This window comes from Cladophialophora immunda, assembly GCF_000835495.1.
Source record: "Cladophialophora immunda strain CBS 83496 unplaced genomic scaffold supercont1.6, whole genome shotgun sequence".
NCBI lineage: Eukaryota > Fungi > Ascomycota > Eurotiomycetes > Chaetothyriales > Herpotrichiellaceae > Cladophialophora > Cladophialophora immunda.
In genome coordinates, this window is record NW_015622546.1 from 2,059,512 (window position 1) to 2,087,428 (window position 27,917).

The 27,917-nt window shown below is 53.7% G+C and overlaps 8 protein-coding genes across 9 annotated transcripts; 3 read left to right on the forward strand and 5 right to left on the reverse strand.

Moving 5' to 3' along the window:
- Positions 1-127: 127 nt before the first annotated feature.
- PV07_10267 (uncharacterized protein) lies at positions 128-2,734 on the reverse strand. Its single transcript, XM_016397583.1, has 2 exons — positions 2,501-2,734; positions 128-2,453 (listed from the first exon to the last, which is right to left on the reverse strand). The coding sequence occupies exon 2, from the start codon at positions 2,028-2,030 to the stop codon at positions 270-272; it is 1,761 nt and encodes a 586-aa protein (XP_016244774.1). The 5' UTR covers positions 2,031-2,453; positions 2,501-2,734; the 3' UTR covers positions 128-269.
- On the forward strand, positions 2,496-5,142 carry PV07_10268 (uncharacterized protein). Its single transcript, XM_016397584.1, has one exon. The coding sequence runs from the start codon at positions 2,976-2,978 to the stop codon at positions 5,010-5,012; it is 2,037 nt and encodes a 678-aa protein (XP_016244775.1). The 5' UTR covers positions 2,496-2,975; the 3' UTR covers positions 5,013-5,142.
- Positions 4,974-8,258, reverse strand: PV07_10269 (uncharacterized protein). Its single transcript, XM_016397585.1, has one exon. It carries the CDS (start codon positions 7,918-7,920, stop codon positions 5,209-5,211), a length of 2,712 nt encoding a protein of 903 aa, XP_016244776.1. The 5' UTR covers positions 7,921-8,258; the 3' UTR covers positions 4,974-5,208.
- Positions 8,259-8,511: 253 nt separating this feature from the next.
- Positions 8,512-9,646, reverse strand: PV07_10270 (uncharacterized protein). Its single transcript, XM_016397586.1, has one exon. It carries the CDS (start codon positions 9,351-9,353, stop codon positions 8,823-8,825), a length of 531 nt encoding a protein of 176 aa, XP_016244777.1. The 5' UTR covers positions 9,354-9,646; the 3' UTR covers positions 8,512-8,822.
- A 153-nt stretch (positions 9,647-9,799) lies between these two features.
- Positions 9,800-12,103, reverse strand: PV07_10271 (uncharacterized protein). The gene is made up of 2 exons (XM_016397587.1): positions 11,885-12,103; positions 9,800-11,783 (listed from the first exon to the last, which is right to left on the reverse strand). The coding sequence occupies exon 2, from the start codon at positions 11,166-11,168 to the stop codon at positions 10,848-10,850; it is 321 nt and encodes a 106-aa protein (XP_016244778.1). The 5' UTR covers positions 11,169-11,783; positions 11,885-12,103; the 3' UTR covers positions 9,800-10,847.
- A 965-nt stretch (positions 12,104-13,068) lies between these two features.
- PV07_10272 lies at positions 13,069-16,011 on the forward strand. Of its 2 annotated transcripts, XM_016397588.1 has the most exons (3): positions 13,069-14,669; positions 14,731-14,816; positions 14,875-16,011. In XM_016397588.1, the coding sequence occupies exons 2-3, from the start codon at positions 14,732-14,734 to the stop codon at positions 15,783-15,785; spliced, it is 996 nt and encodes a 331-aa protein (XP_016244779.1). In that variant the 5' UTR covers positions 13,069-14,669; position 14,731; the 3' UTR covers positions 15,786-16,011. The 2 variants fall into 2 exon arrangements, with proteins under 2 accessions (XP_016244779.1, XP_016244780.1); XM_016397589.1 differs by having other exon boundaries at positions 14,731-16,011.
- A 1,705-nt stretch (positions 16,012-17,716) lies between these two features.
- PV07_10273 (uncharacterized protein) lies at positions 17,717-20,866 on the forward strand. Its single transcript, XM_016397590.1, has one exon. It carries the CDS (start codon positions 17,772-17,774, stop codon positions 18,237-18,239), a length of 468 nt encoding a protein of 155 aa, XP_016244781.1. The 5' UTR covers positions 17,717-17,771; the 3' UTR covers positions 18,240-20,866.
- Positions 20,867-24,456: 3,590 nt separating this feature from the next.
- PV07_10274 (uncharacterized protein) lies at positions 24,457-27,765 on the reverse strand. Its single transcript, XM_016397591.1, has one exon. It carries the CDS (start codon positions 27,426-27,428, stop codon positions 24,780-24,782), a length of 2,649 nt encoding a protein of 882 aa, XP_016244782.1. The 5' UTR covers positions 27,429-27,765; the 3' UTR covers positions 24,457-24,779.
- Positions 27,766-27,917: the final 152 nt, after the last annotated feature.

Here is a 27,917-nt window from a genome sequence, read left to right on the forward strand (position 1 = left end):
GCGGGACTCGCGTAAAGTGGCGGAAGGTCGAGCTCCACGAAAATTGCTCGTTGAAACGTGACTTGATTTTGGTCCAGCGACACACTGCCCTTCATGGTATTTTCATCATTCTTCAACACCATTACCAGCCGCTTCCGTCGTTCTAATTTCTACACCCAAGAACAAACAATGCAAAGAGCGAAGCCTGTAGCTTCGTTCGCCTCAATCTTCATGCCGGAATCCTGAACGCCTAATTCTCGCTTTAGTCGCTGGGACTCTAAGCTGCAATGCTACAGCCATCGTTTCCAACGTCCGATGCCAACGGCTCCATCTTTGCCATCTTTCTCAAACTCAAGATCCTTATCAAAGGGCTTTTTGGCGTTGAAATATCCAGATCGCGACCAGTCGAAGGGAACATGGTCCCCGGCCGCCTCATCCCACGGTGCCCACGAAGAATGCGTCCAATCTGGCTGACACTTGACAAGCTGAGGAGGTGATTTCTTCCAGTCGATTTCTGTTGACAGTCCCATGTCGTGTTCTGTCTGTTGGACGTTCCCGGAAGCGTATCCGTGCTTTGCCTTTACTCCTCGAGACTGATCATCATTGTACCCAACGTTGACGCTGGGAATAACAGCAATCCGGCCATGCCCCAGAGTCCACAGGTCTTTGCAGAACAAGGTCGGCTCGCCAGAATAGCATTCACCTTTGTAAGCAGCCCGAAACCTGATGCTATGCGACAGTAAAGGCTCCGCTTGGAAGACCACGGCCCCGTTCCAGCAAGCAAAGACTTGAAGCGGTAGCTTATCATCAATATGAGAGCGCGCCTTCCTGTCATTCCAGAACAGGTTATGCGAGAATTCAAATGATCCGCTCTGGGGAACCTCCACAAACAAGTCTCCATTCATGCTGCGACCTATCCAAGAGTCATAGAAAGTGTCTCCATTGTTGTTCCAATCCATGGCACAAACCATATCGGCTCGTTGGTGTTGTTTCTGATAGATGAGTTCCAAGATGTCATCTGTGCAGATTGACACGTCATTTAAGAAAATAACGGAGGTATCTCTTGCATACTCTTCGTGTTGAGCGATGAGCGGAGCCAGCGCCAGATTCCGAAGCTTTGCGAGCTCCGTCACCCGATCATTGCCACTTTTCAAGGGGTCAATGTCGCTCGTCCCAAAGTAGTAGGTTGCGTTCAAACCCTCGACTTCATCCTTTAGCGCCACCAGTATCTCTGTTGTGCCGTCGTCGGAGCGGCCGCCGACGATGGATAGAACGCAGTCTTCCGGGCCGAGAAAGCGCATTGCTTCCACAACCGAGCCAAGAAGCCGTGGTAGCACATAAGCACACTGGTACAGATTGAGTGCAAAAAAGAACCGTTTCTGTGGTTGGTGGATATCGTACGGGAGGCTCTCTCTCTGCCGCAACATCTTGTATCGGTCCTTGAGAGGCCGTGGACATTGAAGCCGATCGAAGTGTGTATCCCTTGGGTCCATTATGGCCGCGATGTATGGCCCTACCGCACCCATTCGTGATTCATCCAAATCTGCCGCTGTAGGTACGGACGGCAAGGAAACCTTCTCTTCTCCAGGGTCGACCGTAACAGCAGCAGTGGTATGTTCGTCAATGTCATCACCGAAATCATGTGAAGATTCTCCCTCCAACGTGACTGTCTCCTCAATCCCAAGGTCTGAAGATTCGCTGATATCGCTGATCGTAGGAGCTTTCCAGGCAGGCTTGACGATTGACTCGGCATGTTTCAATATAGGGCTGGATAGGAATATGTAAAAGAGACAGAGAAGTAGAAGAGCCATGTAGATTCTTTCCGAGCTTCTCATAGGCCATAGTGAAGAGGCCATTGTAAGACCCGAGGACTGCGAATTCAGTGTAGGCAGGGAAATTTTCAACCTCGTGCAGCGAATAGACAGTGCCCGAAGGTTTAGTCCATGGCACAAATTCCTACCTGTTATTGTTTCGGCTCCATTGTTGAGGCACGGGTACGGCATTCCTTGCATGTAGTGGAACGCGACGCGACCAGGCCCAACCAGCAGCATTCTCTGCCCTTCTTTTGTCGGATGGAAAGGGATACTAAGACAAGCTGATCGGCTCTGAAAGCCGTAGAAGCGGCCCGCTGGAGCAGACCAGTTCTCAAATAGTCTGGTACTGTCCTGTGTAATACTCTGGCTGTAGCATGAGGCCGGGTGTAGGCCTGGAGCCCATTTCTGAGATGCCCGCTGTTATCATGCGACACAAAGGTTGTGAGAGACGTGATAGACATGGCCTGTATGTAACAGTAATGGCAGCCTCTGCAACCACTGAGTGCAGTTTCACCTGTTCTCACTCGTTCAGGTTAATGACAGGTAACTCACAACTCACCATGATGGTTTCCAGCCGAGTTTGACTATATGCTCTACCGTAGTAGAAAGGGGTCCGTACGGCAGAGTATTAGCTCATCTTGGCGCATGTTCCTTTCACTTCTGCTCACGGTGAGATTATTCATAGAATGTGTTTGCTGGAGGCGTACCTCATGAACAACCGAAATCACTGCCAACAGAGTCTTCTGTGGTGCCACCGAGCCGGCGAGTTTTTTTTGGCTGTCCTTTCCTGTCCCTCCACATCTCACCATGTCCAAGCACGACCCATTCTCCTGAGCCGAGGCACAAATCTCTCCCTCCAATCCCCAATGACAATTTCCGGAGTCCGTATTGCACAGGCAATGCAATCGTCGTGAGAGAAGAAGACGCTATGTTGAATATATGACATCGGTGCATAAACCACAATTAGGAGGTGGATCATAAGAGCTGACAGATTCGAGCACCGGTCAGCAGGCCTCGTTACTACTGCGCAGAGGGGTTGACTCGACAGGCTTACCCGTTCCACGCCACCATTGTTGGCTTCAAAAGCCGGGAGTTCGATCAGATTTAACACAGGCTCTGGTGGACAACTGCTCGCAAACGTTCACCTATCTGTCTGTTCAATACTTGCCATTAAACTACACAATGGAGCCGAGAAAGCCTTCGTCGTCGACCTCTGGGTTCTTCCAAGCTCTTCCCATCGTACCACAGCAATACACGGCTTCTTCCCAGGGGAAGGTATTTTCGCGGCACGAAACATCAGATGATCCAGTTTTCTCGCGCGTACTGTCCCTCTATCTTCCCGACCCGCTACCGATACCTCTCCAGAACCATTTTCATGACTTTGCACGGCTCGTCCTCGAACCGTCTACTCTCCAACACACGGTTGACTGTGACACTGACTTGCCTACACTCCACCCACTGACCACATTCGGCGAAGAGAACAAAGTCAATCCCCTCCGCACAAGCGAAGGATGGCGAGCCCTGAAGCAGATTCAAACGCGTGCCGGTGTGGTAGGATACGGCTATCCCCAACCCACCCTCAAGCAGGACTTCAATCGACGAGTTCATCAATTTGGTACCCTGCACCTCTGGCACGGTACAGCCGCGGTAACCACCTGCCCCATGGCCATGACTGATGGAGCGGCTGTGCTGTTGCATCGGCATTTTGACGACCTGGATGGAGACCAGCCCGGTCGGGGGGCCGTGTTCCGTGAAAGCTACCGCCGTCTCGTGTCCTTAGATCCGACATCCTCCTGGACCAGCGGGCAATGGATGACTGAACGCACGGGTGGAAGTGACGTGCGAGGTACCGAGACTGTCGCACGCCGAATGACTGCTCAAGAAATGCAAGATGATATCAACTCTGGCCGAGACAGAGACGCGTACGGCCTTCCTCTCGGACCTTGGATCGTGGACGGGTTCAAATGGTTCTCCTCCGCGACTGACGCCGATATGGCCGTTCTTCTGGCGCAGACCAGCAAAGGCCTTAGTGCGTTCTACGCTCCTCTTCGCCGAAGAACAGGTCGTACCCATTCTCTCTCGACCGAAACAAACGGGATTCGCATTCAACGCCTCAAAAACAAACTCGGCACCAAGGGCGTACCAACTGCCGAGCTCGAGCTCAAGGGCATGCGCGGCTACCTCGTGGGCCAAGAAGGCCAAGGTATCAAGGAAATCAGCTCTATTTTGAACATCACACGACTACACACCGCGAGCGGCGGTCCGGGTGCCTTAGCAAGAGGATTGGCAGTGAGTCGCGCATACACACTCGTCCGAAAAGTGAGAGACGGGCAACTCTTGCGGGACAACGCGCAGCATTTGGCGTGGATGGCTGGCGAAAGCGTCAAATATCGTGCCAACACACACCTGGTCTTCCTCGGCGTTGCACTCCTCGGCGCCACTGAACAAGGTCACGACGTCGTCACACAACGCACCCTCGGCGCGGCGGCCCTCATCCCCCGCTCAAAGGAAAAACAAGAGATGCTTCTCCGCCTGCTCACGCCGGTGATGAAAGCGCAGGTCACCTTGAACAGCGTCTCCGGCTTGAGAGCCTGCATGGAATCGCTCGGTGGTGTAGGATACTGCGAGAACAACGAAGACGGCGGGGTCATGAACATCGCCCGCTTGTTCCGGGACAGCGTAGTGGGCACCATCTGGGAAGGCACGACGAGCGTCATGGCCGAGGACGTGTTGCGGGTGGTGAAGAACCCCAAGACGCAGAGTACGGGCAGAGACGTCCTCGACGAGATCTTTGGAGACTGGGTGCGCAACGTGCTGGGCGCGATTAAAAGCGCCGCCGGGAACGGCCCCCACCAAACCGCAGGTGTTTTCGCCGCTGAATGCGAGATGACCGCCAATCGCTACAAGGCGCTCCACGATCTGGTCCGGTCGAGCGACTCGCTGGGCCTGCAACGATGCGGGCGGGACATCCTGGACCACATCGAGGCCGTGGCCTGCGCGTGTCTGCTCATGTTCGACGCCACCGTGGACGGAGACGAGGTCGCTACGGAGGTCGCAAGGCGCTGGGTAAGGATGACCGCCTTGCCCGCCGATAGGGTGAAGATGCAGAACGAGGGTCCTTCGCGCGATCGGCTCAAGGAGATCGAGATGGACAGGAGGATCTTTCTCGGATCGACGGCGGCGGAATCTCCTGAGGCGACCATTCAAGCCAGACTTTGAAATTGTGATTTGGACCCCTGAGTATCGCGGACGCGTACGTCCGAGGGGGAGAGGTTTGTAACTTGGAATTTAACACATCGTCAAAATGGAGAAAACCATAACCAAAAACCTATATTCTACCGGCATCTCAGCCACCGCCTGCTGTCCCTTTCCTTCGCTTGATGAATACTTTGCCCATCTGACCTCCGCCTGCCGATCAGCTAAACACCTCACACACTGTTCCAACAAATCCAGCCAGGCCACCCATATTGGCCACTGGTGCTGGACCGGTCACAGGCCCAGTCGCTGTCATAGTCGGGACAACTAGCACCTGGTCGCCCACTTCCATCCACTCGATCGTGCTGCCAAAGCGAAAAGACACTCTGATTTCCCTCCTCTCTTTGGTGGGCTTGCCACCGTCGCCGTCACGGGCGTCATCGCCATATACCTCGTCATCGTCATCCATGTCAAGACGGAAAAGCTCCGTGTCGTCTCGAGAGGATACTGCAGGCGCATAGGTCCTGAACTGCTCGTCCTCATCAAGTGCCACCGCTGTCACTTTGACAGCTGCCCGGATACTATTGATGTATACGATTGCATGACCCCCTAGTATCAGTACCGGTGAAGTTGTTTGAGCAAAGTCCGAGGTAGGAAATTTGGCAGAAAATGAACGATAACCCGCGAGATTTTGATGGACATCGGCCAGAACCATCCCCTTGCGAGCCCTGCCGAGCGCTACCGGGGTCTGTTCACCCTCCAGGGGTTCGACACCAATCGTGCCTGTTTCCTCATTGTGCATGCGCATCACTGGAAGTCGTAAAGTCCGAAGGGACACGATGCGGACTCGTAGAAATGTCGCTGAATGTTGATATCTTCGAGTCGAGTGCTCTGGCGTCTCTCCTTGGTAAGAGCGCGCGAGAACACTTGATGGTCTGTCTGCGTAGGACGATTCAGCAGCAGCAAAGGAACTGGTTCTCGAGACGGACTGAGAGACAGGGTTGGGTAAGCCGTCAGAGTCCAGGTTGAAAGGCCCTAGAAGCATGGTGTCGCCCACTGACAATGTGCCATGAGAGAGATGCCCACAAAGCACAATGCCCTGTTTTGCGATATGGGTCTCGGTATCCAAGGTAAAAACGCGCGATGGAGGAATGCTGAAGACCTCATCGACATGGAAAAGCAAAGAACTCATCATAGATCCACGCAGTGGAGATCGTCTTGCCTTATATGCAGCGGGAAGGGTTCGAAACAATGCGTGCAACTTGCTTATGCCGAGTCCCGTGACAGCGGAAGTCATGAGAATTGGGACAACGCCCTGCTCAGAGTCACTCCGCATCGAATCAACAAGCCGCTCAACCTCTGCCTGGTCTCTTTCGTAGATGACCTGAAGGTGTGGGAGGGCAAGTCCTTGTTCTGAAGTCGGTGGCGGGCCTGGCATATTGCTGAGCATGACAGGTTTCCTACCAGCCGCCTTGAGAATGGAAAGAATTCGTGCAAGCACCTGTCTCAGTCCTGCCTTGGTTGCAATGTCCATTTTTGTGATGGTCACCATCAATGGCACTTGTAATCGCAGACATAAATCCAGATACGACAGTGAGAGGTCCCCAATCTCACCGATTCCGCTGTTAGCATACCCCTGCGTGCCTATTGCGCCACTTCGGCCTATTGCCTCGTTGCTGTCATTTGCTGCAACACAGAGAACGGTCCAAGAGGGTCTCCATGATATTAGACTTCGGAAAGCAGACTTTGAAAACTTTTGGAGACCAGGGGAGTCGGAGAGCAGGACAAGACGCTTAGCCAGGTTGTGGATGTCTAGCCAAGATGAAACATTACCTGACGCATAGTTGATGACAGTATTCGGAGGGTGTCGATCCTCCCAGTAACCTACGAGTTCGTGGGCAACAGAACTTGTAATTCCTGAAGCGATCTCATGTCGATGTTTGAGCAGCGACAGCCGGCTTTTGCCTCGTCCGTTGTCTAGCGTAGAGGATGACAAGGTCCCTAGGAGAGAAGACTTTCCGGCTGCTGTAGCTCCCACCAGAGTCACTCGAATCTGATCAGTCGAAGCGTGGTCGGCCAACTCCGACACTTCTTCTACTCCAGAGGAACCAGCTGGCATATCGAGCGCTGTCCTTGGGATGTCGGCGTTGGCTGAGCCTCGTGAGTCTGGGTGGATCAGCACTTCGGCAACCCAGAGTGCGTCCTTGCGGGTTTGTGTTTGGCCGGTTTCACTGTCGTTTTCTACCCATTCGCACATTCCTACTGGGACTTTCCGGAGTATATTGGTAGTGCAGCCGAGACTTGCAGCCATAGCCTTTAGATTTGTCAAGCTCTCTTGCAGTTCATCTTCTACCAAGCCTGCCAGCATGCCATCATCAGCCACGCCGATTTCATAAAGTGCGCCTTGGCTTTCTTCGAGACCGGGCAGGAGCTTTGCAGGACGATCTGGAGCCCCCAGCTTCGGGGTCGCTTCAGGAAGTAGTGGTAAGACCAAATCTGCGTTTGACGAAGAATGGAAGGGCGAAGACTGTTGAAGCCTCCATAATAGTTGCGTCGTCAATTGTTGTAGCCTCGTTTGACGAGCCTGAGCAGAAGGTTGTGATAGTGGACGATCTAGCAACGAGTCACCAGGGGAGCGGCTTGGTCCAACAGCGGATTGGGCAGGGGTGGTAAAGTGCTGTAACCCAGGGACAGAGTATGTTGTAGTCACGGAGAGGAATTTCCGTCTTGGACGAAGCAGAAGGTGGAGCTTGTACTCGGTAGGACCATCCTGGCGTTCTGGCTCTAGCTTCACGAGCCCCTGTGTGACATGATGCCCTCCACTAGGAGGATTATCAAGCGAGTGAAGTGGCTGAGGAGTTGAAGTGCCTGGTGTCGACCAAGGAGAATGTATCCGAGGAGGCTCTTCTTGGTAGGTAAAGATGGAAGCCATGACTGTGTTGTCTAAATCCTTGTCTTTCTCTTCAATTATTTCAAATCGTGCGCCGCATTAACGATAAGCGAAACGAGGACCGCGATAAAGATCGAGTGACAGTGTGAGAGTAGTAGAGAAGCTGGGACAGGCGAACAACCATGGTTGCGGTGGGATCAAGCTGCGTGGCGGGCTGTAGGGTGTGTCTGGGAGGTTCTTATGATGGTAGTTTCGGGTAGAGAGCGACAGTCATGGCATATGAGAGAGTCAGTTCATCATGTAGCGGGCGGATGACAACTTTGAGTCACACCGGTAGAGAGTCACAAAGTCGAGGCTGAGTGAACAAAGACAGACGAGAGGAAGGCTGATCGACGTTTGGCTTTCGGCGGCGAAACTTATTAGCCTTCGCGAGTCATGCCGACGCAGGTTTCCCTGGCCCTTGTCCCTTGCTGCATGGAAGGGCGCCTCTGACCACGGCTCCTCTGACAACTCGTTACTGCCTCGTGCAGCCATCATTCCAGCTGCGGAGACGTCGAACAATGGAGATTCTACTTGTCCACGAGGATGCAACTTTAATTCAATACATGCGAAGGACTCAGCTGCCTCGGGCAAGCCGTATCGAATGCGGGGCATTTTCTTGAGGGAATACTAGTATCCCCGCGATCGGACATGTCTCAACGTATATAGAAGTCATTTCATTCTCTGATCTGGGTATCTTGAATCTGTCACCTATGCTCTTCGGGTATAACAAGTCAAGGTCGCTGTCGACGTGGGGATTGCGTAGATGGGGTGTATGAGACGATAACGATGGATTGGCGGAGAGGCGCCCTCTTCATCCGTGTCCTCTTTCTATTTCGTTACGAGGGAGTAGCGGAAGGTCTTCCCGTTGGTGGTGCCAGAAGAAAGCGACATATTGCCCCTTTTCACTTGCTCTTCTCTTCTCCCTCAGAAACCTTCTCCCACTCACTATCGGTGCTGACATAACCTGAGCTCTCGCCTAGGCTGCGCCGGCGCCTCAGCGCCTCTGTACTCTCTGCCATCTTCGGCTCAAGGAGAGTGGTTGAGCTGTCTTTCGGCCTCTCGTGCTTTGGACTCTGGCTGCGCGCGGAAGGGGTTGTAGTGGATTTTGCAGAATCAGTATCTGGCACTTGCGGCGGCGGCCCTTCAGTTTCTGTATCGCTCGCGTTATCTGGCTCTGGGCTCTTTTCTTTCTTCTCTTTTGCCTTTTGCGCCTGCTGTTCCTTTGCTATTTCAGTAGCGAACCAATTGATGGAGTACCAAAGACCGCCGCACAGCACGGATAATACCAAAAAGTGTAGGGAATACGTTGCGACGAGGAGGATCAGTAGGAGGAGCTGCAGGGCGGCAAATGCGGCATTCGTAGCGACGAGGAGCGTAGGCGTCGGGCCGGGCGTAAAGATGGAATTCCAAAGCTCTTCGAGAAACGACGCCATGTTCTGTTCCTGTGTCGTACTGCGCAGCGCTGTATTGTCAGACGTGAACAGTAATTGAGGAGGCAAGCAGTCTGCGAGCGCGAGGGTTGGAAGAAAGCGACGATGTCTGCCCCGCCTGCGGGAGGGTTTAGAGAGTTTTTAATGGGAGACCCAACCCCCTGGCGCCTTGCCTCCTTGTGATTGCTGTAGAGACAGGCGGCCGCTCTATGAGGACAGTTTGGAGTATTTGAGTGGCTGCAGCAGGTTTGAAAAGGTGCAAACGTGGCATCGAAGAAGGGCCACTGAGGGTTTACACCCAAAGGCCAGCAGTCAAGCGACCGATGACCATGACCGCAGTCGGGCACCGCGGCTACGGGGGGTCAGAAGCCATCATCCGTCCACCAGGCTGCCCTTCCAAGCAACTAATAACATTGTTTTCGTGGGGTTTTCAGTCGGAACAATATCTTCAAGGTTACTAGTTCACTGCTTCAGAATCTCCGGGTTACGATACGTCTTTTCCGCTACATTTGATCTGCCAGGCGCAAACGCCCGTGTTGCGGCCATCGCTAGACTCTTGAGCAACGGCAATACGAGAATAGCCGACAGTTCGGTTTCGGCCTTTTCGTCACACGAGTTCTTCGCCTTTGACGACACAAACCCTAATAGGTCCTGTCGGCACATGATCATCTCGAAAGTCTTCGTGACATGTCCCAAATCCACTGTTTGTACAGATGACGAATGTTTCCGAATCGACAGGATCATGGTACCTGAGACTGGTTGAAAATTGCTGAAAAAGTCACAAACTTGGTCATCGAAAGCTCATTTGGCCGTGCTGCACAAAGCATCTTCAAAGTCCTCCCTTTTCGAAGGCTTGTAGATTTCTTGAAAGTGTTCCACGGCGGGAATGGACATGTATCAGCTGCCATAACCACCGTGACCCAGGTTCCAGGCGGAAAAGAAAGATTGAGCTTGCTTCACTGTTTGTTGCTGATATACGATGTTGCGGTCAACCAAATAGTACGATCACGTTGAGATCTGCGCGTAGTGGTCGTTGTCCATTCAATAGCGGCACCACAATGCAGGATGAAAACGATGCATTGCCACTAAAACCCAACCCTGTCATGTCATCGGGGAGAAGAGAGGTGCCAGTAGAAGAAGAAACGGGAGTGGTAGCAAACCACATTCACCCACTTGAGAAGATCCTCTGTCTTGATCGGAATGCATCTCTGATGTTAACCTCGTAGCAATGTTTGTCCTCATCCCATGGATACCCATACCAGATTACACTCTTGCAAGTGCCGGTTTCCATGCGTCCTTGAAGGAGCCCGGAAAGCACCATGCGGCTGAACGTGCAGTACTGGATGTAGTAAGAGCGAACGGGGATTTGACTGTTTTCGTATCATGTCCAATTTCGGCAGAGCAATGGGGGCCAGCTGTGTTATAACTCCGATTCATCCTTGTGAGAGTTCCGTCCTGATACTCTCTCATGATTTTGCATGTAGTTTGTCCGCCCCATTATTGAATGATATGTCGAGCTGACGATGGAAGCTGAATGCAGGTAACAAGGGGTCGCCATACGCGACGATCCACAGCCAGTCCCACAAGAATGCCGATGTCATCTACTCGTACTCCGTACTTAGTTGCTAGACCTCTAGCGAAATAGGTACGTACGAGCACTCCAGCAGGCTGTACAGCCACTTTTGAAGCTCGGGGTAAGTGGCTGGTGAAATCCTTCGCGTTGAACCAGCAGCCACAAGTGCAAGCGAAAGGATTCAAGCCACAGATCCCTGTGCCCACATCGCGATGAGGCTGAATCGACGGCCAATTGCTGCACATGATATCCTTAAGGAGGACTCCTCCAGGAAGTGGTCGATCATGAGGCTTTCTGAGGCTTCTTGCAGGTCGTGGCGCTGGGGGCCTTTGTGTGGCTGGTGGACTAGGTACCCAACTCGCTAGTAAGGAACGTTGTAGACCTCCGACTCTCCGCGAGGATTTTGGATCTGGTGGATTCGACACCTCCCCAGGGGGGGTCAAAGGGTGATGTCAAATGCTTATGTCCCGCAGAGCACCGAGTACGAGTAGCTGCCGTGACTGAAGACTTGAGAGCTTGAAGCTCCTGCTCCACATACCCATGAATACTCCATCGGTATCTTTTGTCGACCCTCTAACGCAAACGGGTCTGTGGTCAAAGGATTGTCCCAAGCGGACAGACACCCAATCCTGGCAGGGTGTTGTGGCTACCCGCCCAGTGCGTATTGAGCTCTCGGTTCCTTGCCCTTTTCCACGCGTGTTTCTGGGTCAATCTCTTTTGCCATATTCCTCAACCTGAACAGAGGGCGGAGGACGGAGATGCCGAAACAAACGACGGACAATTATTAGAAGCAGAATCTGGGCTTCGGTTGGCCATTGACGGAGCTTCTTGCTCAAAGAAGGAAACAATGGCGTGTTTGGCTGTCGCGGATTGGTCCCGTCGTAGTCTCCAAATCAGCATCTTGTATTGTGTATGAAGGCGAAATAATTAGCGTGAGGTCTGAGGTTAGGGCACCACTTACTCGTACGCCCTCGAGCGAGGTGAGGGTTGGTTGCATTGTCATTTGCCCGTCTCTCTGAACTGCCGGGGGGGGTTTGGGGTTTAGCGATGAGCGAGGAGCGGAAGACCAAAGGGTGCAAGCCGGGCCATGGGCGAACTAGGAGGAGAAACGGAAAGAGAAACGAGAGGACCAAGACGAGGTGGCCTATCGGGTCGAGCACAAATGCCTGCAAGATTAATGCCGCCGGCTTTGTGCATTTCTGCTGCATCTCGACTGTGGTTGTTTGGGCGTTTGCTGGGCATCGTGGGGGCGAATTTATTACGGACTCTTGCACCTTGCTCCCTGGCTTCCCTGCTTCCCTTTTCTCTGCCTCGCTCGGGTGGTGCTTGGTGCTCACCACTGATCTCGCCATCTGCGCCCCTCCACCAACTATCTCGTCACTTGTCCTCCACTAACAGTCGATCCGTTGAGGCCGTCCTTCCAGGCTCGACTCCCGTAATTTAGCCTCACCCGAGTCACCACTCTCCTGCCCGGCCCCCATCGGGCCAAGCAGGGCGTGTCAGACCTTTTGGAAATCACCATCCAGTACCGAGGACAATTGTACGTATTATTACTCCGGACGAGTTGACTGCGGCGCCCCTGTGCCGTTAAGCTACGTTAGTCCGCGATCACAGCTGCTTTGCCTCTGGCGAAATATTTGGCGCTGGGGGATCGCCCGAGGTTGGCCACCTGCGTCGGCGAGGGTGACGAGGAAGAGGAAGACAGGAGAGAAAACGCTCAACCTTCATCCTCTTGATGGATGAGGCGGGCTAACTCTCCATGCCTAAAACAACACACAGCGTACCGAGTAGAGTTGATGAAATCATTTTCCAACGAGACAAAATGCATGCCACCTGCCTGATGCAGCAGTTGTTGTGCTGTGGCCTTTGGCGTCTGGGAGGTGTCTTTGCCCTCGCAACACTCGAGGCTGATAGGCCACAGGGCGGCCGAGGCCGGGGGTCAGACGCCCGCCGTGGAGAGGTAGCCTTTGCAACATTGTTTCCCAGCGCTACCTATCCCACCAGGCTGTGGTTGCCGGTTGGTGGTGGCCACAACCCTACCACCACCCCCCCTTCTGCTTACCTGCTTATTGCTCACCTCTTGCAGTACTTGCTCGGTGCTAACTGGGCGGGTAGCTTTGCGAGACTCTGCTCTTCTGACGACATGCAGGTCAAGCTTGCTCTCCATGGTTACACGACCCCCCGTATATCATGGTCCTGTCATTTCAAGGCTGTACGCCGGCCACATCTTATTACCGCCCGCGGGCGTGTTGCTTTCGAACAAAGAGCATTCTGGCAGCTGCTCCCAGGTTTCCACAACACTACTACTAAACTGGCCCCACTGGAGACGAGTTTTGGTGAGTTATGTAAGTAAGCAGTGCTGACCGTGGCTGAGGTCGCTCCGCTCTCCATGGGCTTTGGAGAGTGGGCTATGCTGGTGAACCGGCAATGGGCTTTGGGCCCATGTACAGTCGCTCCACGATCCCCTCGAGCACTTCCCCCATCACGTACCTGAGAGCGCTGCTTGTTGCCGTGCTGAGCGCACAGTCCTCTTTGATTACCTGCAACAAGCACCTCCCCTGGATCTCGAAAGCTAGGTTCTACGATATCTGATTTCTTGGACTGGTGATCGCGGGTCAGACTCCGCCCGAACTTGGCCTGGCAATGACCTTTTCACCACCAACCTACTCTTACAACTGACCCCCCCGATTGCTGGCTACCCAATGTGAACAACCGCCTGGCCCCCCCTTTTTCGACATTGTCTTCAAACGGCCATCCGTCATCTTCGGCTTGGGCTTGATCCATTCCAGTTCACCTCGTCTCCATCTGCTTAAAACGTGGCGTGGGCAGCACGCTCCCTACCACACCCCCCTCTCGAGCCACATCTCCATTTCCCGCCCTTGGATCGCTCAGGCCCCCAAAAGGATCAAAACGTTCTTTGACCATATGAGCAACGTACGACGGGGACTGTAGGGCTGCGCTAAAGGGGAGAGGCGTGATTCTTTCAAAAGCGTTTATCCGTCGAGGATATCCCCGAGTCGAAGGCTCGTGGCATCAGCAACCCACCTCAACCTCAAAAAGATCCGGTCATCAGCATCTCTCGTCTATGCCTTCAACGTGCCGTGCCTAAAGGCAATTTGGATTCCCCCAATACCGGCCAATCATTGAATATCGTCATTACGCAGGCTTGCCTCCAACAGAATCTGTGCGGACCCTTTTCCACCGCGGGGATAAAGCAGCACCTATTTCGAGATATTATTTATCGGAGCGGGCCCGGTGGTTTTGGGACAGTTCAGTGACCGCCAACTCTCCGTTCCCTATCAGCCAGAAACTTCGTCGATCGGAACCCGACCATAAAAAGGACATTCAAGATATCTCGAGCTTGCTCTTGCAGGCTCGGCTGTAGCCTCAGTCAACATTGCGTACCTTAACTCGTGCCAGTCCACTCCTTCCATCTTGTCGGCCTCGCCCTCAGCCTCGGAGCGTACATCCAGTCAAACTCAGAGCGCGACATACAGCGAGAATCGGGTCTCGGCCGCAAGTGGTCGAGGTAGTGGTCGTCTCGGCACCTATCAAGGAGGACAAGACCAATCCAGGTCGCTAATATCGACCAACACGGGGTCACAGTCGCATCAGGAGGAGAGGCATCATCCAGAGCCATTTCCCTACCCAAGTCATCAATATTCTTGGACGTCAAACCAACAGCAAGCAACTTCGTCAGAACTACAGCCCACCGGGCTGCCTCAATATACGCTGCAACGACAAGGGTTGGTAAAATCTGTTGAATTGATCAGGTTACGGGGTTTCACTGACAAGTCTGCCTCCTAGAATGGCTGCTCAAGTTCTTCCTACGCCGTCATCCCAATTCCCCAACCACTTACCGTACGGGAACGAGATGCTCAATTCCTTCCAGAGTAAGAATCCCAACGTCACACTTTGAGTCTCCGTTCCTGTGTGCTGATTAGGGGTTAGATTTTGAAAATCTGCCACCTGGGAACGCCGCCTACACCTCCGGACCCCCACCACAACCACTTCTGATGGTATCTCAACCTTCAATGAATTCCGAGGTGCCATATCGCAGACGTTCCTCCAATTCGCCGCAGGCGGCCATGAGCGCGCCCGCAATTCGTGACCGAACCCCGATTCGGCACCACAGACCCAGCCTTTCTCGCGGTCGCAGTCACAGTCGGAGTGATATGCTATTGGCCTACGCTACCGAACAAAACCAGTTGCATCAGACGCAATCACTACCGTCAATGGCTGCTATGCCATCGCAAAGCGCATCTACCATGCCACAAATGTACAACATGCCTTCGTACAGCATGTCGCCTCCCATCACCAGCTTCCAGCACCAAGGGGGTTATTTTGGATCGCCGCTTCCGCCACCCACGGCACAACAAGACACGACGACAGATTATCCGCTACACCAAAATGAAACGGAAGCCCACACGTTCTACCCAGTGGGGCGCACAACTTCTCATGGCTCGGCAATGAGCCTGCCCCCGCCCGATTCCCCCAATGCTTTATACCTGCACGGTCAGCCGCAACATAGTCAACAACCGTTACCCTCGATCGGTATGGCGATGCAACCTTTCCCACCGGTACCACTCACGTTGGAATCTTCCCCAGCAGAAATCGAGATCATGCCATCCAGACCCAAACCACAGTGCTGGGATCATGGGTGCAACGGACGCCAGTTCTCTACCTTTTCGAACTTACTACGCCACCAAAGAGAGAAAAGTGGCAGCGCGGTCAAGGCCGTTTGTCCACACTGCGGCACGGAATTTACCAGAACCACGGCTCGAAACGGTCACATGTCGGGCGGCAAGTGCAAAGGCAGGCCCGAGGGGGAGAGTTCGAACCGAGCGAAAAGGGAATCTTGATGTTTGGCATTTGATTGTTAGGACTGCATTGCGATGACGACGATATGATTTCAAGCACCCGACGAGCAAGTGGAGTAGGCAGGACTAAATCGGGATCTGACAGCTGTTGCACTTCAAAGTCATGGGCCGATGATCACTTGTTCGCGGGAGGACAACGGGGATGGCAACGACAAAAGAAATCGGGCGCATACTCGGGTACGGCGTCTGGACTCTGCTTGCTTGGGGGGGGGGGGGGGGGGGGGGGAAGGGCAGCAATGTTGATCCACAGTGGGTGCAAGATCTGGGATTGATTTGGATTCTTTTTCGTCGGGCAAAAGCATGAGACTCTGACTCCCCGATGTGGGAGATTTCGATTATACTTTGCAACGGGTTATGTTTTGGTCTGGGGGCGGCTGCTGCAATGCTACGTCGTAAAGCTTAGAGGCGGAGACCGTCTCTTGGTTTAGGCGGGAGCAGCATTTTCGAGCAGGTTTGCCTTCCAGAAGTGGCTGCCCAGTTTCCCAGCTCCTCACATTGTATGGGGTATGTACAGAGTATCGAAATCGCCTCCAGACCAAAAACCAGTTGACGAGGGGGTGGGCTCGACGGAGGGATTTTTGTATCGCAGGAGGTGCTGGATACGAGGACAGGACAAGGCTCCAGATGCAGGTCGCGAGGGACCAACCGAGCGACTACCGACGAGAGAGGACTGGGCCACAGCTGTAGCCGGCATGGCCCGTGGGTTGAGGCTTGATCTAATAGGCAACGTGCAGCCCGCTTGAGCAGCAGATCATGGCGACTCGACCGATGACTTGCCCGAAGGGAAACGGGTCGCTTGGCTGGCTGGCTGAATCCACATTGGGTTAGAATGAATATATCAACAAATGTGCCTTGAACCTGGGAACAAGAACACATCTGCGCAGGGTGAAAAGAAGGGGGACAACTTAGCAGAAGGGGATGTTTGTGCGCATGAGAAGGTCACGACCTCGTAAAGTTTGCCTGCGGATATACGACTTTGGTGGTGGGTGATTTGGCGTTGTGTCAGCTTGCACCAAGACGACTGCAGCAAGGGCAGATGCCCGAGATGGTCGTCAACAAGGCAGTTGCACCACCACCACCAGCACCAGCACCAGTCAGTACGAATTACTCGTTAGGTCCGGAGTACCTCGGTGGTTTTGGTGCGAGCGAGTGGGCGGGCGATGGCACCAACCAGAAAGTGGTAATGGGGGGCACCAGGGGGAGGCAAGCAGGGAAGCAGGGGGGGCAGCCAGAGGCGAGGCTGACGCTGTTTTGGGCATTCTCAAATCTTGGCTTGGTAAGCTCGCCATTCGGCCCCAGGCACCCACAGGCACCTACCCAGAGATCGACCAGGGAGCGCCCCCTAGTAGTTCCACCACCAGCCAGGGACCAGGGGCCAGGAACCCGGCAGCAGGTCTCTAGGGTAGGGCACGTCCTCGTAGGCAGCTTTGTCCAGTGTGAGTGGGTGAGGTCATGCAGCCCACTAGCCGCCTGGGACCCCCGGGCACCACCTACAAGTACAAGTAGGTACCGGTGGTGGTGGTGCTCACAGAGTCACAGCTCACACCGCTGACTCGCTGGGTGGCATGAGGCTGGTAGGCCTTCCCGCCTGCCCATCCCCCGGCTCGCATGGCGTCCCCTCCCCCTGTCACCTGGCTTGCCGCGCTTCCCTCGTCGCTCGCTTCTCGTCTCTTGTCATCAATTGTCATGTCGCTGCTGCTACGGTTCGCTAACTCTCGTGCTCGCTCTCTTCTTTATTTGCATGGCCTTATCTCCATCTCAGCTGCAGCGCCATCTTCCCTCAGGCCTTTCCACATCGAGCCGTACCTACGTATGCAAGGCCTAGAGCAGCCACAAATTCCTTGACCTCGAGGACTTGACGGCATCTGTGTAACATACAGTCCTCACTTCCCAGACTGATCCTTGACCTTACTAAACAAGTGTGGTCTGCGGTTCAAGGTTGAGTGAGGTAAGTGCTCCCATGGAGCAATGATTGACACAGTCTGTTTCTGCACTGACCCTCTGCTGTTGTTGCTACTGCCGATTTACTCACAGGACGTCGTCTTTGCCGCACGTTCCAGCGCCCGTGAACAAACTCCTCCCCTCTCATTCCCATCCACCACTCCTCACCGCGCCAGTGGCGAGCGACACTCTCGCCCCTTCTCCGGGACAAATAATATCGCCGGCAATGTTTTCCCTTGTGTGGTTAGGACGTTGGCATTCGCTCTCCGGCGGACATTACACGCGGGCAGATCACGCCTCGATCTAGGATTTTCATGCCTCAGCCTCCTCAAGATCGTCCAAGCACCACCGTGCATCCTGTTCCTCCTGAATGTGCAAGAGAAGCCATCGGCGACGTCAACGATCGAATCCGCCGCTCGATATGTCTGTGGCCTGACAGGATGTCCGAAACCCGAGGATTCGTGCATGGGCGCATTTCTATACCTGCTTGGGTGAATGCTACGACACGTCAAGTTGCCACTTCTCTTCCGCTGTCAGCGTAACACGCGGACCGGCACAGACTTGCTCGTAGGGACCACGAGCGTCTTGCCAGATGTACTCGGTATTATCAGAAACGCCCCCCTCCTCGTGTAATCGATGGTCACCGTCCCATACCCGGTGTGGGGACAATGGTATGCTACACTGTCTACCTCTTCCGACGACTCTGCTGAAATCGCTGCTCTTGGCGATTAATCAACGCGAGGTAGCGGTCAATGGACCCCCCAACGATGCCCCCAGAGTACTGGGTCGTCAACTGATTTCGCCAAAACTCGCACTACCCTCAGCCCTGTCCCGGGCCCATGGTCCTTCATGCCCATACCTGGCGCCCCATTCCTGATCCTTCAGACTATGCGCCACAGCTTTGTGGCTGATCGTCGTGCCATAAAGGAGAACAGCAACAAAGGATCGTGTCAGTACGTCTGTATACGATGGGGCTGCTGAGGCGCGTCCAAGCAACGGACCTCATCCTTCTGGCTTGGCGGCTCGTGAGACCTCTGCTTGCAGTATTATCAATCCCAGCTGTCGAGATTAAGCTCAGGAAAGTGAGAGTTTCCCTCCTGGACAGTGACCAACATGTTTAGTCATTCCTGGCATGATGTTTTACCTGCACATCTGGCTCCATCCAACTCCATCACGCTCCACTAGAGAAGAGTCGATCCCTGTCCGAACTCGATCCTTCGCTTCAGGTTTGACCCCAAATTCTCACGCGTTTCCCATCTCTCGTCTTTTCCCCGACCGAGTCATTCGCGTTTTGCCCTGACTTCGCCCCAAACCAAGCGCTTCCAAAGATCGTGCGGACCTTTTGTTCAGCTGGGCGTGAATGGCCGGGATTGGGACCCTTCGATGCATCACACGCCGGGTGCGTGACTAACGGCTTGACTTTACATGTTGTATTACGACCATGCTGGAGCAAAATGTGGATCGAATTGAAATGAAGACTCTTAGCAGATCAGCATGCCTTGCGTCGGTCAGGTTGTTCATCATCCACCTTATTGCGAAGTGCTTACGAGAATGGCCCAGCCAGCCAGAATCACGAGGCCCTCACCTGCTGCGCTCCACAGACTTTGCCGTGTGGAAATATTTCCACAATACCTGCGAGCAGTTCTCGGTCCAGACTGTCCCGAGAGCCTAGCAAAATCGAGCAGGAATTTCCAGATTGGTGTCCTTGGGAATGTTATGCAATAAAAGTCTCGTTACAATGGAGACGTCCACCATCTTGCGAAGAGGCGCTCTTGTTCACCGGTATTCCAACCTCCCTGCCGTCGGCTAGCTCCATCTGAAAGTACATGCTTTGGGCTCGATCCTGTAGCAGATGGACCGACAATCGGTGTATCCAAAGTACCTTTGACATCTGACATCGACACCATGATGGTGGTTCTTCAGTTTCGCGTCCCTTTCCCGCCTTTGAGCCCCTGAGACTTGCACCATGGCAGGGCTGCCTTGATCCCACGACTATATTCTTAGCACTCCGTGGAATGGAGTTGGGCTCTCCGAACTGTCGCAGAACGATCATCATCTCCATCGATTTCTCTCGACTAACAAGCTCTAAAGGAGCTGAGAGGAGATCCCTGGCGGATATGTCTTGGCCCATTTCCCCCCCGACTGTATTCGTACAACTAACCCAAGCACGACTCCACAAGGGGCCGAAAGATTTCCCTTTCAAGGTCCCATCGGACGCACTTCCATTCGTCCAGTCGACTGCACGGCTCGCGTCCACGAACGGCCCTTGCAATACCAGTGGAGCAGCAGGACTATTGAAGACGAGCTGAAAATCTGACCTTGTCCAATATCAAGCTCGAGAACTTTCCACCATTATCAGGGAAAACCATTTCCCCTTTTTAGCATGTACCATACTCCTCTGAGAGTGTTGCGCAGTTGCTCCACATGCAAGAGCAGTCGTGTATGCTTGTGAAAACCTTAGCATGCCGTTAAAACACGCATTGTGTGTCAAGTTTTTTTTGTTCGGCGTCTACCAAAATCTCACGGTCGAGCTTCACGACGTCTCCTCTGGACCAGGGGCGTTTAGGAAGCGGGGATTTTCACAATGTGTCATATATTACATACCAGACAAGCCACAGGCACGGCGTCCAGGTTCTTTGTGGCTAAAACGGTCCGGATGAGGCCATTTCATTGACGACCACCCTTCCAGCAGTGGGCGGCAAATGCGAAGAATGGTGCGAGAGATAGGGCTTGAGAATTACATTCGCTTGAGAGGAGGATTCTTGCACTGCTTCGTGCTCCTTCCCTCGCAGAGAGGGTGATTTCCACGGCGACATTCCCTTGGGTCGAGCCATCGAAGCGGATGAACTCGACAATAGATGTACTTGGGAACTTCAAAATCACTCCACGGGGTAATAAGGTCAAGCCGTGATTGCAGAGTGCTTTGGTCAAGTTCCCCTAAGGTGTAGGGTCGCTTTTGGAAAGGGTAGCACTACAGTCTGGAGAACAGGTGCCGTCAAGGAGACAGAAGTTACCACCAAGGACGTTTGATCCTCAGTTGCAGCTGTCTCTTCCTGGGAATATTCGCCTAATTCGCATATGTACCAGCCGAGATGATCCCTTCCACAGCTTCCTCTTCGTTTGCATCTTCGTTTATTGCATTCTCGTCACGGAAATGCATTGAAGTTGATCACTCGAAGGCAGTATCGAGCACTCTGGTACAGAACATTCAATCTTGTTCCTGCTTACTTTTCGGTCCTCGCCCACGACAGAGAGGAGGTGTAATGGAAGAAGGGGACGAAGTGCGCATCTTTTCGGGAGATTGCTCTTGAAAGAGCCCAGGAGTACAGCCTCGTGTGGGTGAATGGCTCATCCCAAGCTCGCTGTCTGAATGAGCGCTTTGGCAACACCATGCTGTCACTCTAATGCCCTTTTTTTCGACAGCTTCAGTTCAATGTCGAACGCGGGAACGATCCAGAAGGCCAATTTTCAATTATCCCCCCCCCCCCCCCCGAAATATCATCGTGTGGCCGTAGTGGAACACGGGAAAGGACCAGCATGGACCAGGATATCAGGAATCTCATTAATGCTCCACGGTGCAGTCTCCATGGACGCCCTCTTTCTCCCTGTTCTTCTCCGCCTTCATCAGAGCTGGGAGACATCCTGACGGAGTATCTGTCCCATTGGGTATGTTTGCATTTCCTTGTTTTTGTTTAACACCCGCCATAAGCGGAATTTGCCCCTACCTATCCATTTTGTCCCCACGAATGCCGCTTGTTCGCCCCCGTCTGCCAGGATGGGTACCTCAAAGAGACTACTCAGAAAAGCGACACCAATGACGAGGACAGGGGCGGGCGGCGCGGCCGCTCGGGAAATCGGTGAATGGGGAGATCCAAAGAAAGAAACCCAGGACCAGGTCAACGACATGGCAGAAGATATCTCGCAACAGAATGAATTCCAAATTACTCGCGTCATTGCTTTGCTCAGGTATTTTGGATCTCGTCGGGCTCAAGGCTCGGTCTAGGTCGCCTCCCACCAATGGACCAACGCCACCCGACAAATGACCGAGATTGATTTATTTCCGCTTGCCGGAGTCGAAGCACTACAGGTGATGGTGGTGATGGCGTTACCAGTACGAGGGCGTATGCGAACTAGGCACTTTTGCACCTGTGCTTTGCTGAAACTTAGGGTACTCGGCCTCACGGCGGACGAGCTGAGATAAGGAAGTCTCCATATCCCCAACGGGATCCAACGGCACACGGTCCTCCGTGCAGGGACTCCGTGTCTGTGCTAATAGGTTAGAGACACAGTTAGTGACTTACGAGTCGTCGCATCATAATAATATGACGACGAGATAGGGGGGACTGTCTCGAACAAGTAAAAAACACGCACGGCAACGCGGCCCAGGCTTAGGGGGGGTGCTCGTATTTTCCTTCTTTTCTTGGAAACATGGAAGAGCGGCATGTGCTTGTTTGTACCTCGTACGTCTGATTGATGGATTGATCGCTTGCTTGTACGTCTGATTGGGGGCCGGCAATGTTAAATATTATTATTCTTGTGACTCCGTCTCAAAGAGGTTATTGTTCTCAGCCTTGTCGGCCAAATTCCTAACTCCCCGAAGCCGCGAGGCCCAGGGACAGATCTTCTCGTCCTCCAACATCCACGGTAAATGCAATGGCTGTGGCGGTCCTCGAAGCTGACTACGGACTGACTGCGTGACTAAGTGGTGGAATCAACTAAGGATCCATGCATGTCAACGAGTATGTGGGTGGTGGTGGTGGTGGCGGCACTGGGTGGCTTGCATGGAAGGAAAAGAGAAGAAGGAGAAGAAACTCTCCAGCCACCACTGACTCCCTCGTCGTCGTCGCCGCCGCCGCAAACTGACGCTACTGACACTGACACTGACACTGATCAGAACACGACCACGACCCGCGCCCGCGTCTTCTCCGGGCTGCGTACCTGCATCCCAGTCCTGCATGACCGTTATTGACGACCCGGCTACCTCGTACGCTACGAGCACTCGGGATATCAAATGATCGTCGCCCTGGGCGTTGCATTACCTTTCTCCTCGGCCTGCCCTTCCTGCCCTGCCCTGTCCATGTCTGTCCCACTGGTGCCACTAATATCACATGTTGTCACTCCATAACTCGTCCTCTCTCTCTCTCTCATTCTCATTCTCCTTCTGGTCTCGACCCCGACCTCTATCCCTGCAGCTACAGCATCAGCATCAGCATCAGCATCAGCAGCACGCAACTATCGCGACGGTGGCTCATCCTCATCGCAGGCCCTCTGTGCACTTCCCAGGCCCCATCAGTAGTCCAAACGAACTCGGTACCTGGGTTCTCGCCCCGTAATGAAGGAAGTACTACTCCGTACGCACCAGCCCTGCCGCCTCGTCTCGTCTCGCCCCGCCTCGCCGTTTTGTTGGTTGGTCGCTCGGTCACTGGCCGCCAACACGCCCCTCCCCCCCCCCCCCCCCCCCCCCCCCCCGCCGAGGCGACGGGCGCCGCAGGGGCTTGGGACCGCGAAGATTACTACTCGTGCTCGTGCTGCGGAGGAATAGACGGGCCTTGGGTCCGGAGGACGGAGGAACTATCGACTCCGAAGGTACGGGGTCGTCTACTTGTCTACTCGTCTACTCACTCTCACTGTTACTGTGCACGGAAGTCATGTGGAATGTGGGCATATACCTTGTGTACCAGTAGGCGGACGGGACATACTACAGTACCTATGTAGATACCTAGTAGGCACACCGTAGATACGTGCCCATGTACAGAGTACATCCCAGATGCCTATACCTATTCCGGTTCCTAGGGTACGTCAACACCGTGCAGTCCAGTCTATAGAGGAGTAGTGTTTGGTTACCTAGGAGCATACCGTACATGCACACGGCTATATGAAGCTCTCTTCGTGACACGATTCCACAGAGCCAATGTATCTATCTATCTCCTTGTAGTAACGTTGGATATTTCATATCCCTCACTCTGTACGGAGTGCATCCCTCACGTATATCTACAGCCTTGTGCCCTTGTTACGGTACGTCCCATACCATAACGAGCGAGAACTACTAAACCTATCCTCCCTGCGCTCTTCTTGCCTCTCGTACTCGTTCTTACGTCGGGCACCCCCTGCGTGCCCCCTGCTCAAATCTGCACTCAAGAGGATTTGTCGTGCTGAGCTCGAGTTTCTTACCTACATACATACATACTTCACACATACATACATACATACATAAATACCTAGGTAGGTTCTTACAGCCATAATACCTTCATACACATGTTCCTCGTATATACAAATACGGGTCCACGTCACGCGTTCCACGACCATCGACTCTACGAGTATCGAGGATAGCACAAAGGAACAACGGTCCATCGGGTCCGGTATCGTGGACAGCAAGCAAAAGAGCTCATACCACGGTATCTATCGCCCCCATAACCGTCCCGTACCGTCTCACGACGACCTGCGAACCACGCCTCCTCTGCCTCCCTTGCCCCTGGCCGTCCCCTGCTCGTGCATAAACTGCTCCTTCCCAACGAGGGTGAGCAAGGTGCCAGCCCAGGAACCAGGGGCACGTCTATAATATATGTATTAGAATCGAGTTATAACCCCAATGGCTCGGCCGCCTGGCCGTGTTGTTATGGCCGGCACGCTCACTTAAAGCGGCTCCTTGCTCCGGAACGGGAAAAAGCGAGGATGTCGTCGTCGTTATTACCGTACAGATCGGAAGCCCACGTCCTCGTCATCGCTTTGATTGTATTTCGTACTAGATATATATATATATATGATATTGTGGTGGTTCGCAAGCGGCCCGCAAAAAGCAGCTTGAGGTCTGATTTTGGATTGTGCTTCACGCTGTCGTTGCCATATGTCGTAGGGCGCCGTCCAAGTAGAAATGCCTGTCAACACTCTACCGTCGCAGGTCCCCCAGTCACGCCTCAGCCCAATTTCCAGAGTCCCCCCCATTCATACCAAGCTCCCGTTCCTTTAGCCCATGCTTCCCTATCATTGTTTCACAGTCCAACTCTTAGCATTCTCTGGATTACATTTGCATTCGTATTATAACCGTCCGTGCCTCGCCTTGAAGATCGAAATCTTGTCATCGTAGAACAAGATCTCTCTTAACCTCCAGGTCGGTTTCGGCCCCCCCGAATTGGCGCCTTCTCCTCCATTTTCGCTCCCGTCCTCATCATCCGTCAGGTCGTTAACATCGTCGGAAACGGCGTCAAAGTCGCTGTCGTCATTCGGGTCTCCACCTTCGCCATTGTCACCCGGTTCCTCGTCGTGAGAGTCGTGGTCGTGATGCGTCTGGGTTTGGCTGGGATTTGGCGCCGCTGTCTCGCCATCTGGTCCAACATCGTCTCCGGAGTGATCACCGCCACTCGTTCCTGAATTGGGACCCTTTCGAGTACTCGCATACTCCAAGATTTCGAAACACTGGCCCTGGATTCCGAGGTAGCACAGTTCAAGCTCGGGTCTGAGGGCGACGATATCAAGGACTTGCGATGCCGCTTCGCGAGAGTGGACCGTGCCGTTGATGTGTTCGGCGATATGCGAGATGTGCAATGAGCGCAGGGTCGTCGCGTTCGGCAAACGCCGGAGGAAATAGTGCCAGTCCTTGTAATCAATTGACATGCTCAACTCTCGTAGTTTCATTTTGCCGCTGGTAATACAAGTGATCAGCTCCCGGCTGCACACCCACCTCCTCCAGTTGGTATTAGGACGATCTGGGTCCTCGGTTCGGAGTGTGCTGTCGATGAGCAGCTTGGTTAGGCTAGAACGATGCCGCCGGATTGCGCTTTTGTAGATCATGTCGATGGACACCGGCGACTTGTAAGTCGTGTTCTCTTGAAGGAAAAGCCATTCGAGGCTGTCCGATGCAAGAGTATCTTTGATGAACGCGATCAACGATGGAGACACCATGTCAGTGTGTAACCGCCTCAATCTCAGGGGATAATCAGACGACGAGGGTACAGGGGTTGGCGGCGTGCTGATTTGTGACCGAAGCAACATGCTCGACATCCCATTTGCCGAAATCCTGAACGGTGTTGCCGACACTCTCCTCCGGCTTGTCGGAGTGAAGCGTTTTCGAAGCGCTTTCCACAACTGATCGTGGTTTCGGCACCCTAGAAGAGTTAAAGTCGTCAGTCGTGACCAGTCGATCGCTTTTGAAAGCACGGCTATTGACAGGTAGACCCGTTCCAGTTCCAGCGTTTCCAGCTGCAACTTTCGTGCCGGGCGGCCTTCTCTCTGTGAGTCCTGAAATGCGTCGCCGGCACTGTGTAGTTGACTAGGATTCGAGACGAGGCTGGGGTCTTCAAGTGATCGTTGTTTCGTCGATGAGGCAGAAACCACATCAGAGTGGTCATCCTGGATACTGTGAGCGGACAATAGGGCACCCAACTGGTTCATCTCTGAAGTGCTGACTGGGCCTTGACCATCTTCCTCTCTCTCCTGTTCTCGAGACGTGTCCACAGTCACAGCGTTTTGGGCCGGATCCTGTTGCGAGTCTAGGGTCGATGACGGTCGACTCTGAGCATAATGAGAGAAGGCGTCGCAGAATCGATGCACGAGGATACCAAGGATACCTCCTGGCCGCGGAGTCTGGTCACTCATGCCAGGCATAAGGGGAGGCAGAATAGAGGTTCGATCTTCTGAGGGCCGGGCCCATATGTCGAACTGAGCGTGCGAAGCTATGCCTACGCGGAGCTCTTGGATTCTCCCTAAGGACCTCTCGATGAGAACACTCATCTCCTCCGCGTAGGGTAATTCGTCAATATCGAGGACACTTAAGCTCTTGAGAGGTGGCAGAATCGAAAATGTTGGAAACTCAACTCGAGGATATGGTGGGATCTGGAAGAGAGAGTTGGCAGATCCCGCCAGTATCGACGGCAAGTTGGAAGCCTGCGGCCCTGGAACGGATCCCGGTGGCGGGGGAGACGCCAAAGGCCCCTGGTCTTGGTTGTCATGCCAGCGAACCCAGACTCTTTCGAGACGACATTCCTGTCCATCATCGCGATTGCCGAGCGAAGCCAGAGCCATCCAGACATCTCGAAGGACGCCTGTGGGCATGTCCCAAATGAAAGCTTCTAGATTCCGCATCCTCCCTACCGCGAGCGCGACCAAAGTCCCTAGCATCTTCCCTCCCTCTTTCGTGATGAGGTATTCCTGAACCCACTCGGCGGGCCCATTCCCTAGGCTGAATTTTCGGGTGTACTGAGCAAAGTGATTGCCACGCCGAATCTTTTTAGGCCGCTCCAGGGTCGTATGCGCGGCCTGATTTTGGTGACCGCAACTCTGACATTGATGTTGAGGTTGCTGCTGATACGGGGCCTCCCCAAAAACGTCCTGAGCCATAACCAGGGTTGCTAGTCCGTAGGTTAGAGCATCAACACCCATGCGATTCTCGAATGTTGCATTTGCATCCGGCCAGACAATGTCAAAGCGGGCGTAAATATGAGGGATAACCAGTGCGTGGAGGGCTGAATGGGTCAGAGCGAGGGATGTCAGGTCGTTGGTGTGCGTCAGCTCTCGAAGAATGGCTTGTAGAATATCGACGGGCAAATCCAGCAGGCGCAAAGGCTCTTTATGTGCCGTAATGGCATCCCACTCTTGTTTCTTGCCATGAAGATGCTTCGCCAAAAGAGTCTCTGCGCCCTTGGCCATTGATTTAGTGGGCAATTCCTCGACCTCCACAGTTGCTTCCATTCTGAATAGATCTTTGAGACGCAATGGGATTTTGGCAATTCAAGACACCTTGTGTTGGGCCTGAGAGGGTGTTTCGTGAGGTTTGCGAACAGGCTCAGAGCATAAGCCCTGAGCCGGACAGAACCCTTTATTAGCTGACCATGGAGGTGTCACTGAGGGCGGGATATGACTGGAGGAGGGATGACAGGTGAAGCGACGGTAAGCGGGTGAGGTGAAGAGCCAGGTTGCACGGTGGAAAAGTCGACGGCTTGTGGTCTGAAGGAGGTTTTCAGGCGCAGGTCGAGGTTGCGATGTGGTGTTGGTGGTGGTGGTGATGGTGGGTTGGACAGTGCTGAGCGCCGCAGCGAGTTGAGATGCACCAACTGCGCGGTTAGGGGACTCGAAATGGGTTGGCTGGGGGAAGCCATGGTGGACTAGAGCCAACTGAGGCTAGCCTGCACGCAATCACTTTACGCGGGTCGCGTGAAAGCTTCTCGTTGAGGTGTGAAG